This window comes from Epinephelus lanceolatus, chromosome 18 (assembly GCF_041903045.1).
Source record: "Epinephelus lanceolatus isolate andai-2023 chromosome 18, ASM4190304v1, whole genome shotgun sequence".
Lineage (NCBI taxonomy): Eukaryota > Metazoa > Chordata > Actinopteri > Perciformes > Serranidae > Epinephelus > Epinephelus lanceolatus.
Genome location: NC_135751.1, coordinates 35638047 through 35649136, shown reverse-complemented (window position 1 = coordinate 35649136; position 11090 = coordinate 35638047). Strand labels below are relative to the sequence as shown.

Sequence of the window (11090 nt, the reverse complement as noted above, 5' to 3'; positions counted from 1 at the left end):
TCCTTAAAAAGTCTTGAATTCAGTTTATAAATATGAAGCCTCAGAAGTCTTTAAATGGACCTTTTTCAAACAGACATTTTGACTTGTCCTTGTAGGAAAGGCACAGGGGAAAATAACCCATTAACGATGGCTGAGCTCCAGTAAATGTCCGATGTTATAATTCTTTAAACCTATAACTGAACTTGCTCTCACCTGATGGCAAAATGTAGATAACACTGCAATAACCATAAACCTACATTAAATTAAAAAAAACTTAATTTATCCTGAAGGACATTTTTGTGCCAGAGAAATGCTTCAATTACAGTAACACAAAATACAGCAACAACAATTAACATTACCTTTTAAAAAAAACCTAATGGTTGTTCATGTTGTTTTTTTTTTTTTTTATTATTTTATTTTTTTTATCGAATGTTAATTACCATTACTGTAAATCTGTAATTGAAGCATTCTCTGGCCCGAGACTTTCCTTCAGAATAAATAAGGTTTCATTGAATTTAATTTAAGGCATGGTTATGACAGTGAGTTATATCAGTCTTAATTTTGCCACCAGGTACGTGCAAGTATAAAGTGGTAGTATTAGGAGTATTAGAAGTATTAGGTCCAGGTTTAAAGATTTGTATCATTAGAAATGTGGACTTTCACCATAGACTGTATAAAAATCAAATACTTTCACACAGAAGAGCTTGACTCATTTTGTCAAAATAAAAAGTAAAAGATGGATAAATTACATTATGTCAAATGTTTGAGGCATTTAAGACCTCACATTTAAATTTTGCCATGTCATAATCAAAAGCACGTGTTTTCTGCATGTGCATGTTTTTTTTTTGTTTGTTTGTTTGTTTTTGCATGGTACCTCAAAAATTTTATTAACCCGCAAAACTTTAACAAGAAAACGATCATTGTGGTTAATTTAAAAAAAAAAAACTTTTTAAAAATTTAAAAAAGGTCTTAAAAGGATTAAATGTAAGTATCTCATACTTGTTGACAACCGGTACTCAAAGAATACAGAACTAGAGGGTGCCATCTTGAAACAAAAAATACAAAATATATATTTCTTTCCTTTCTTTTCTACTGAACAGATATTCAGCCTGTGCTAAAGCGGACAATAAATAAATAAATAAATAAAATATTAAAGAAAAAGGACTGACAACATGAGGATGTCAATCATACTTGAGGGGGCGGGGCCTCCTAGACAGCCAGCCAATCAGAGTAGCTTCTGCTTGCCACTCGTGCGCTCGCTGCGCTATGCTAACAATAACATAGCGTACTGCACCTTTTTCGTGTCAGTTGAGCTTAACTTAAGGTTAAACTTACACTGTAACGCATTATTTGGTGTGATATTTCACTTTTCAACAAGCCTTGGAGAAAGCGACTGTTTCCTCACCCAGTCAGCGTTTTAAAATAACGTTAACGTTAGCATTAGTTAGCTAACAATCCGGTGGTTTGTTTTCGAGCTAGGCCTGAGTCGGTACCGTTAGCGAACCTGTCCGTAAAAAGGCTTTACTGACCGAAAGGCAACATTAAATAACTGCTTCACCTGTCAGAAAAAAGAGTGTCTTCAAAATGAGAGGTTCATACGGAGACAGAGATCGAGACCGTGGCCGTGACAGAGGGTAAGTAACTAGGTAATCAACACAGTCGAGTAAGCTAACAGTTAGCATGCGAGTTAGCGCAAACAGGTAGATGTCATTACATAAGGCTCTCGTTCCATGGTTGCGGTTAACAGTGATACTGACAATATTATACGCCTTTAATGTGTCGTAAAGTCGGCTAACGTTACACAACATGTGTCTGTCCATGTTGCAGAAGCCCTCGTTTCGGGTCCAGCAGAGGCGGCCCCCCACCGGGTAGAAAGTTTGGAAACCCCGGGGACCGTTTACGAAAGAAGAGATGGGATCTGGATGAGCTTCCCAAGTTTGAGAAGAACTTTTATAATGAACACCTGGAAGTGCAGCGAATGAGCCAGGTATTCCAAAAATATCTCAGCCTGATCTTTGATGCACGTACATTATGTAAGACATGAGTAGAGTGACAGTAGATCAAGAGTGCTGTTCAGTTGGTTCTTCACACTTGTTGTTGTCTTGTGCAGTATGATGTTGAGGAGTATTGCAGGAAGAAAGAAATCACAGTTCGAGGTTCAGGCTGCCCAAAGCCTATCACCAACTTCCACCAGGCACAGTTTCCCCGTAAGCACATGCATACATGGATTCCTACACATGCACAGCAGCTACATCTGTTGCTATAGAAACAAGTAGAATAACTCCTGATCTGCCTCTTCATCTAGAATATGTAATGGACGTCCTGATGCAGCAGAATTTCAAGGAGCCCACAGCCATCCAGGCTCAAGGTTTCCCTCTGGCCCTGAGTGGGAGAGACCTTGTGGGCATTGCTCAGACTGGCTCCGGGAAGACCTTATCGGTGAGACACACGTCTTCCTGTGACTGCACTTGCAAAGACTAATACACAACATAACAGCAGCATAACCCACTGATCTCTTTTACAGTACCTCCTACCTGCCATCGTGCACATCAATCATCAGCCCTACTTGGAGCGCGGAGATGGACCCATTGTATGTAAAGAGAAGAGAATCCCACACATTTTAGAGTTCACATGAATGATTTTTAAAGCCGTGATAGCATTATAAAAATATCTAATACACTAAATAGTGGATTGTTATAGTGTTATATGTGTGCTCTGCAGTGCTTGGTTCTGGCCCCCACAAGAGAACTGGCGCAGCAGGTCCAGCAGGTGGCATACGACTACGGAAAATCCTCCCGCATCAAAAGCACTTGTGTGTACGGAGGTGCTCCCAAGGGACCTCAAATCAGAGACTTGGAGAGAGGTTAGTGTATTTACTGTTAGGATTTGTGTCCCATTTGATTTTTCTTTTCATTTTAATTGTCTGAGTCGTCTGAAACAGTTTATTTTACATTGAAATCCACATTTAGTTAGTCTGTGAGTTTGTCTCTCCCAGGTGTTGAGATCTGCATCGCTACTCCGGGTCGTCTGATTGATTTCCTTGAGGCTGGAAAGACCAACCTGCGACGCTGCACATACTTGGTTCTGGATGAAGCTGACCGCATGCTGGATATGGGTTTTGAGCCACAGATTCGCAAGATTGTGGACCAGATCAGGGTACCCTTTTTATAGAATATTAGTGTTTGTGTTTTTACCAACAGAGACACAGCTTATGTATTGAAAGATGCAGCAGTCATTTTAGTATCTGTCATCACTTGTTTTTGTGTATGTAATGTGTGCTCTTTGCCCTCAGCCCGACAGACAGACCCTGATGTGGAGCGCCACCTGGCCTAAAGAGGTTCGCCAGCTGGCCGAGGACTTTTTAAAAGACTATGTCCAAATCAATGTCGGAGCACTGGAACTCAGCGCCAACCACAACATCCTTCAGATAGTTGATGTCTGTATGGAGAGTGAAAAGGACCACAAGTAAGTGCTTTGGTTTATTAGGGGCTGTACACATGCTGCATTTTTGTGGCTCAAATTCATTGTTTCCACCACGGCGTGCACATGTTCCTGAGGGCCCATTTGTCAGGGCACGACAGCTGTGCTTCGAGATAAACCAAGTTAAACTTTTGAAACATAGCAACGCACACAGCATGTCATGTGACGAGGAACAACCAATCACAACTGACAGATATCCTTCCCTTCTTCCGTAAATATCAGTCGCTACCCAGAGCTTTACATCTGTCCCACGGACGCTACACGGTGCTTGTTAAGGTTGCTTAGTGACACAAAAAAGGCAGAAGAGTAGTGCCCAGCACCCGAACCTCGTGTTTTCCAGGTGGCTAAAGGCATGGCACGTGTACGATCCCTTGCAGTTTGTTTGGGGTTTACTCTCTTTCCTGTTTAATGTATGTCCTTCCTGTCATTTTTAATTCTTAATTTAATGATCGTGGTCTTAAGTACAATATATACATGCACACTTTGTAAATGTTATGATAATGTTTTTTTCTTTCCTCAGGTTGATCCAGCTGATGGAGGAAATCATGGCTGAGAAGGAGAACAAGACCATTATCTTTGTGGAGACCAAGAAACGATGTGACGATCTCACACGCAGAATGAGACGTGATGGGTGAGTGATGATGGGATTCTGTACAGTTTGAACGTGGTCATCATGTGCTGCATCCGACCCATAAGTTTGTGGGAACAGGAAGGAATGCAGTTCCTTTCAGGGATTAAGAACGGATCATTTAAAATAATATAACATCATAGTGATAATAACTGGTTAAATCTACATTTATGTGACAGCTTGCTTGTCTCTCTTCCAGGTGGCCAGCGATGTGCATTCATGGTGACAAGAGCCAACCAGAGAGAGACTGGGTGTTAACGGGTACAATGCACTGGCACTTGTACAAGTCTGTGTTCTCTATTTCAAGATAATGTTCAGCTGCTGATCTTCTTTTCTTTGTCTGGTGTTGCAGAGTTCCGTAGTGGCAAAGCTCCCATCCTCATCGCTACTGACGTGGCCTCGCGTGGTCTGGGTATGTCCTGTGTGCTCAAGTGCAGTGCAAATGATTTCCTCAGTATAACCACACACTGATAGGGTACACATACAAGATATTTGACCTCTTAATATTTATAATAATAATGATGGTCATTATATAATGATCAGAAGCTTCACTGCATGTTTATTTAGAGTAGATTTATGACCAAAAGTCAACTACAAACACATACTTTTCTTCCAAAGAACATATGATGCTTCTCAGATAAACTGTGTATCTCAGAAGTTTATCATATTTGAAGGTTTCCTGTGAAGATTTAAACCACTTTGTTCTATTGAATAACACAGAAAAACACTGAACATAGGAATGATGTTGAATAAAGTGTGAAGATGTAAGGGGTGAGGCTAGTGCAGCAGCCCCTTACAGGATGGCAATCAAACTTTAACCTAATTCTATGTTCATTTGTTTTCTTTTCATTTTGTTTTGTTTTTTTGTTTTGTTTTGTTTTTTTGTTTCCAAGTCTCTCCTCCGGCAACTAGAAGCACACAGGCCCTCGGGAGCCTGCAGCCGGACCTAGGCATGACAAATCGAAAGCTGACTTGGGGAGAGAGACGGCCTGATTAATCAGTCCCAGACACAGCCATCTCCACTGAAAACCTAGAACAGAGCCCACAAACAAAACTCTCCCCCCTTCCAGGACACTGGCTGCCTGGGCGACGAAGGGGGGGGTTGGCGAGCGAGCGCGGGGTGCTGCTGGGCTTCCAAATTTGATCCTAGGGTCGGGGGCGGCTGTCAGGTGAGAGGGCGAAGAGGGGGGTATGGAGGAGGGTGGGCTCCCTTCAGCCATGCCATCATCACAGTGACGCACCCCAACATTTGCTGATTAAATTAACTCAGAGACTTTTTAACAAAGTTTTAAATATCCTTGTATTCGCCCTGAGGGGATATGGATTAAGAAAACTTTTTGCACAGCCCTTGAGGAGATTTCCAATCCCAGTAACAAACTTTGGACAGCAAAATTTCCGTCTAAATTGGTCCCACAGATATCTATCAGATATAGTCTGATAGATGATATATAAGTTTTGTGAAGCTGAGATACAGTGGTACGTCACAAGAAGACAGAGACAACTGCCAGGAAGTGAGGGCGGAAAGCAGCCAAAGCCGAGGCATGGACGGCTATGCTGGAGGCTCCCCTCTGAACTGCCCCCTGATGCCAGCCCCTGACACCCCCCACCACTGGCTGTGCCGGCCGGCCTCTCCCTCTGCGGACGTCATGTCTGGTCCTGGCTGGCAGGAGTCCTGGCCTGGAGGAGCCACCTCTCTATAATCGATTTCCCTCCCTTTCGCTCCTCTTCCTCCCTTTCTCTCTGTCCTTTCTGTCTCTCAGCCTCTCACACATCATCTTTCCTTTTCCTGCTGTCGTTCTCTGTCATCTCTCTTTTGCTAATTTCCTAAATGTTTCCATCTTTCTCTCTTTCATCTCTTCTCTCTACCTCTTTGTACCACCTTTACCCTTTAACCCCCTCTCTCGGTCCTCTGTTATCTTCTTCTTGTTTTCTTTGAACCATTGCTGACCCCTGTCCTTTTTGTCCCCCTACCCCCTTTCCCCAAATCTACTGTGCGTCCTTCTTTCAACCCCCCTTTTGTCTCTAACACTTAGGACATTTTTTCTTTGTACACATCATACCAGACCACCAGTCCAGTGTGTAAATAACTCACGAGCTCTTCACGACTCACTAAATCCCTCCATGAGGACTAGCACAAACTGTCAGGACTCCCTGGCAGAGCCCACTCTCAGGTCCCTCTTAGAGAAAACCACACACGGCTTCTCCTTAGTGTCTGTTTCTTGTTACTGAACTTGAAAAGGTGGGCTCGTTGATATCACTGCCATTGGAAGTGAACCTGGAAGGCATTTGGAACAATCAGCACCAATCAAAGACCAACAAAGCCCTTAAGAAAACCTCCCACAGCTCTACATCACAATAAGAAGTTATTTGTCACTGCCAGAATAAGTCGTTTATACAAGGGCTTTAAGGAGAACTCCAGTATTTTTCAACCTGGATACTTTTTTAGTGACTCATCATAAAAGCAGTTTTAACTTTTCAAATCGGTCCAGTAGTGACAGAGAAGGTTGCATCCACGAGGAGCAAAACAGGCCACAATGTAAACACTTCGGGCATGTTCGCCCCGTCAATTCACGTCCACTATAAGTGTTCGTTTTTGCCACAAACAGGCTCAGATTGTTGCTGTGAGTGTCTGACAGCGTTACGGAAAAGACCCCACAGAGAAATGAAATGTTTTTCTGTACTTTGTGCTTATTTTGGTGTCTCGCTGAAGCAGAATTCTCATTTCGCAGGAAGAAAACAGTGAAAACAGAAGAATGGTGACATGGAACACAACAGCGTCGGCCTTGAATGAGACATAGAGCATATACCTCAGCAGAGTCTCTGTTATATTGCAGTTAAACTTGTCCACTGCTCAGAGGGTAAAGAGTTCCTGGACCTCTTTGTTTTAGCAATTTGCACACGTTTTCGGTCGCTGTTCTTCTCCTTTGAGTGCTGCTAACTCCTTTTTAAATCTCCTTGTGGTGGGTCGCACACATAATAAGTCGTCAAATCGTCTCACTTGTCCCATCCTGCCGGCTGTCCTTTTTATGCGGATGTTGATTTGGCTTAAATGCATTTAATTGTCCTTCTTGAGGCGGAATAACAGCATGACATTACCACCTTGAACAGGCTGTGTAAAGGGGGCTTTACACAAAAACATGAGAAAATAATGTCCGAGTTGAAAATACCTCCGTTCTCCTTTAAGGTCCTTAAACGTTACATGAAAGAGTCCAGTAAAGACTTCTCCACACAGGTAGAAACAGCATAAACTCAGCAGTAATAACACCAGATCAAAGAGGCTGGATGACCTGATGAGGCACATGTAAGACCAATAGCATAGGACTGCACCCCAGCACAGTCCAGCTGGAGCTGTGGCCCAGACAGTTTCCAGCCTTGGGAGTGTTGTGGAGGAGTGGCGAGGCGGGAGAAGGGACTTGCTTTTGTCCTGTGCGCTCTCCTCCTACCCCTGCAGACCTCCCAGGACTGGTGATGGGTAAGGGGACAAAGAGGTAACTTTGTAAGCCATCACTAAATCTCTGATTCAGGGTAAGTACTGTACCTTAACCCCCCCTTCCCTGTTTTCTCCGCCAGCCTTCATCATTATGCTTCCAAAACAAGGCTTGTTTTTCCTCTAATCAGCAGTAGTTTTGGAGCCTTTGTCAACCGTAATGAGAAACAGACCTCTAATTTGTTTGAAGATTTGAAAGATTTTATTCGTAAACCATTAATCAGCAACCTCCCTTTAGCCCACTGAATCTGACTCTTACACAAGGGTCACCAATTTCAGGGTCAGTTACCTCTTAAAATTTGCTTTTCGCTTACTATTGACCAAATTCTTTGGCAAACCACTGCAACTTCTCTCATCACTTATGTCAGCTGATCTTATTTGCATGTATGCAAATACTTTATTACTAAATAATTGAGCCCTGTTGTGTAATTGGCATGGTAAGTAAATACATTTTCTAATTCTGTATTGCACAAATAGTTGATCATGACCAGGTAAGTGAGGATGGTGGGTGCCCTGCAGGTATTGTCTGTCTAAATGTTCCCAGTTCCTAAAGCACTAAAATTGAAATTCATCAATGGAGTAAATTAATTGATTTATTAACCAGTGTTAGTTTTGTTCTGACTTTTGTTTTTGTCTTTTCCACCCCTGTAACTGATCCTATCACACCACTCCTTCTCTACTACAAGATGTGGAGGATGTCAAGTTTGTCATCAATTATGACTATCCCAACTCATCGGAGGACTACATCCATCGTATCGGCCGCACGGCCCGCAGCACCAACAAAGGCACAGCTTACACCTTCTTCACTCCGGGGAACCTCCGCCAGGCCCGCGAGCTGATCCGGGTGCTGGAGGAGGCCCGACAGGCCATCAATCCCAAACTGCTGCAGCTGGTTGACACTGGACGTGGAGGAGGGGGAGGAGGTGAGGCACACTTCCTGCTGGTTTACTGAATAATGTAGCTGCTGAGCAAACCTGAAACTCTATTAGTAGCTGCACCTTGTCAAAATAAATTAAACCTTATATGACTGGACCATGTGGGGATTTAATTTGAAAGGACAGACACAGGAAGTGTCCACGCTCAGCAGTCAGACAGCAGTCAGGTTAATTTCCAGGGCTGGTACCTAGGACTAGGAAAATTCTTAATTGGGGGCAGCCCGACCAAAATCACACAATAATACAAACTAACAAACTAATGAAGGCAGCACTCGACCAAATTCTTTCTTGTTAAGTGAGCTAAAATCTAAATGTAATGTATCTGGTGTACATTTGAACCAATATTGATTCTAATGGTGGCTAAAATATGTTTTGCTGCTGCCCTGCCCACAGCAGTGTATTGCTTTGCCTCTGGGGTGACAGTCCTGCATGCTTCCCCAAACTGGGGGCACGCTGACAGCTATCTACTGTAGGTATAACCTGAATATGGAAAAGCACCTCACACAACCCTTCAAAAGATCCGGACTATCTCTTGAATCTAATATAAAATACAGCTGATGATGTTTGAGAAACATTAGTGCCTCATCCCTTAAATGAATATTTGCCAGTCTGACGGCCTCTGTTTGTCTTCCCTCTTTTATCTCATCCTTTTCTGCCTCCAGGTGGCCGTCCCCGTTTCCGTGGCAGCTCCAATTCTAACAACCCCAACCTCATGTACCAGGACGAGTGTGACAGGCGGATGCGCTCTGTGGGTGGGGGCGGCAGCTCCAAGGACAGCCGTGGCAGCAGCAGCTACGGCCGCGACAGCCGAGACAGCCGCGGAGGAAGCAGCCGGGACGGGGACCGCTCCTCCTCCTCGTCCTCCTCCTCTTACAGAGATCGCAGCAGCAGGGACGGAGGACGCAGCTACGGCTCCAGCTCCAACTCATACGACCAGTACCAGAATAACAACAGCAGCAGCAGCCAGTACAGCAGCTCCAGGGGCAGCTCTGGGTCGGGGGGTGGAGGAGTGGGGCAGGCCCCGCCTTCTTCATCGGGTCCTCAGCCTTTAATGGCTCAGCAGTTCAACCCACCCCAGCCCATGATGGGCCTGATGGGGCACTCGCCGTTCCAGTTTGCTCCTCCACCGCCACCGCCTTCAGCAGGCAGAAAGTGATGTGAGCAGTGCGTCAGTCACAAACAACACAAACACTACACCCACTCCCACAGACCGTCTCAAAATCAGTGACATATGAGTCTTGATTTTGATTTTGGGTTTAGCCCTCGGCACTTGACCACTGTAACATTTCAGTTATGAGCTTTGTTCTGTTCAGAAATTCTTCATCTCTTAAACATCAGATGATTTAGCCTGGTTCAGTTAGTTTATTAAGTGGTTGTCGCCTTTTGACTTTTTCTTCAAAGTCAGATTAATCATCATTTAGTTTGACAGAAGCTCGTCTGTGTCGTTTGACTAAGTTTGATGTTCTTGAAAAAAGACCTTTTGTACAAACATGTTTTTGTATCGTGAGCTGCTACATAGGATTTGTAGAGTAACTTTTTTTTCTCCCCTTTAGGTTTATCACAGGTAGATGCTGAAGTAAGTTCTCGTATATTGGTTTGTTTCTGTTTTAGGTTTATTATCTTTGTGTTTAAAGTCTGTGAACCACAACATCAGTTTGACTTGATCTGCAGCAAAACTAGGGTTAAAAACATTTTTCCATGATGAGATTTTCCTTCATTTTTTTGATATTATTTAGGCAGTGTAAGGGTAACTGTGCAGAGGCTTTGTGTGGCCATAGCAGCAGTTAAAGTCACATGCATATAAATAAGCTTTTCTTTCACATGTCCAAGTTTGTGTGGATTGAAATCTCCTGCGACCCGCCACAGATTACTTTACTCAGTTATTTACCAGTGTGGGCAAGACTGTGCAGCAGTGACAGTTGAAATTTTCCTAGAAAATAGTTCCTTTTTACAGTTTAATAAAGTTCTTCAGTGTATCACTGTGTAGTCTGTGAATTATTGATGCTAAAACCCTGCAGGCTGGCAGCAGCTGTAGGTATTGTGTGGTGGAGTTTTAGGCTGAATCCTAATGTCCGGACTTAATCGCACTTGCAAATTTGCAGACTGTGCGTGCATGTTCCCGGGAAGTCCGGGAGTGCTGAGTGCTGTCCAAATCTATAAGGTGAAATTTATACTTCTGCACTTAATTGACACCGTACCCTACGCCGTAGCCTGACCTGCACCTCCCCAGAAATGAAACTACATGTCGCAGTGACGCAGACCTCCTGTCTGTTTCTGTAAGCTGAAACCATTTCCCTCAGTGGAAACAAAGCTTTTACTTTAATTTCACAGATAAGAAACAATAAATTGTGAAGACAATAAGGCCTCCAGAAAAATAGCATTTTAAGCCTTGTGTGTGATTTATCCTGGCTTCATATGAGCAGAGGAATTCGCCGCTTGTCGCTAGGCTAATTTATACAATGTAAAACGCCATAGGCTTGTGCTATTAACATTAGCATGTTGCATTTTTGGGGAAAATATGTCCAACAAAAGAAGCCTGTTTGTGTACTTGTGTTTGAAATTGTCTCTATTAAGCCATGTT

General features: G+C 43.4%; 1 protein-coding gene across 1 annotated transcript; it reads left to right on the top strand.

Annotated features, from left to right (window-relative positions):
- The first annotated feature begins 1213 nt into the window (after nucleotides 1–1213).
- Nucleotides 1214–10485, top strand: LOC117268519 (putative ATP-dependent RNA helicase DDX17). The gene is made up of 13 exons (XM_033645058.2): nucleotides 1214–1613; nucleotides 1807–1966; nucleotides 2090–2186; nucleotides 2285–2418; nucleotides 2504–2569; nucleotides 2701–2842; nucleotides 2975–3135; nucleotides 3272–3444; nucleotides 3980–4090; nucleotides 4287–4348; nucleotides 4440–4499; nucleotides 8261–8497; nucleotides 9172–10485. The coding sequence occupies exons 1-13, from the start codon at nucleotides 1564–1566 to the stop codon at nucleotides 9663–9665; spliced, it is 1947 nt and encodes a 648-aa protein (XP_033500949.1). The 5' UTR covers nucleotides 1214–1563; the 3' UTR covers nucleotides 9666–10485.
- The last annotated feature ends 605 nt before the right edge of the window (nucleotides 10486–11090 follow it).

What these genes read in the sequence shown, in the direction of transcription:
- LOC117268519 (XM_033645058.2), top strand. Translation starts at nt 1,564, where the DNA reads ATGAGAGGTTCATACGGAGACAGAGATCGAGACCGTGGCCGTGACAGA. An exon ending in AATCAGAGACTTGGAGAGAG is followed by an intron (nt 2,843 to 2,974) that starts GTTAGTGTATTT and finishes TGTCTCTCCCAG; the next exon opens with GTGTTGAGATCTGCATCGCT. An exon ending in CGTGGCCTCGCGTGGTCTGG is followed by an intron (nt 4,500 to 8,260) that starts GTATGTCCTGTG and finishes CTCTACTACAAG; the next exon opens with ATGTGGAGGATGTCAAGTTT.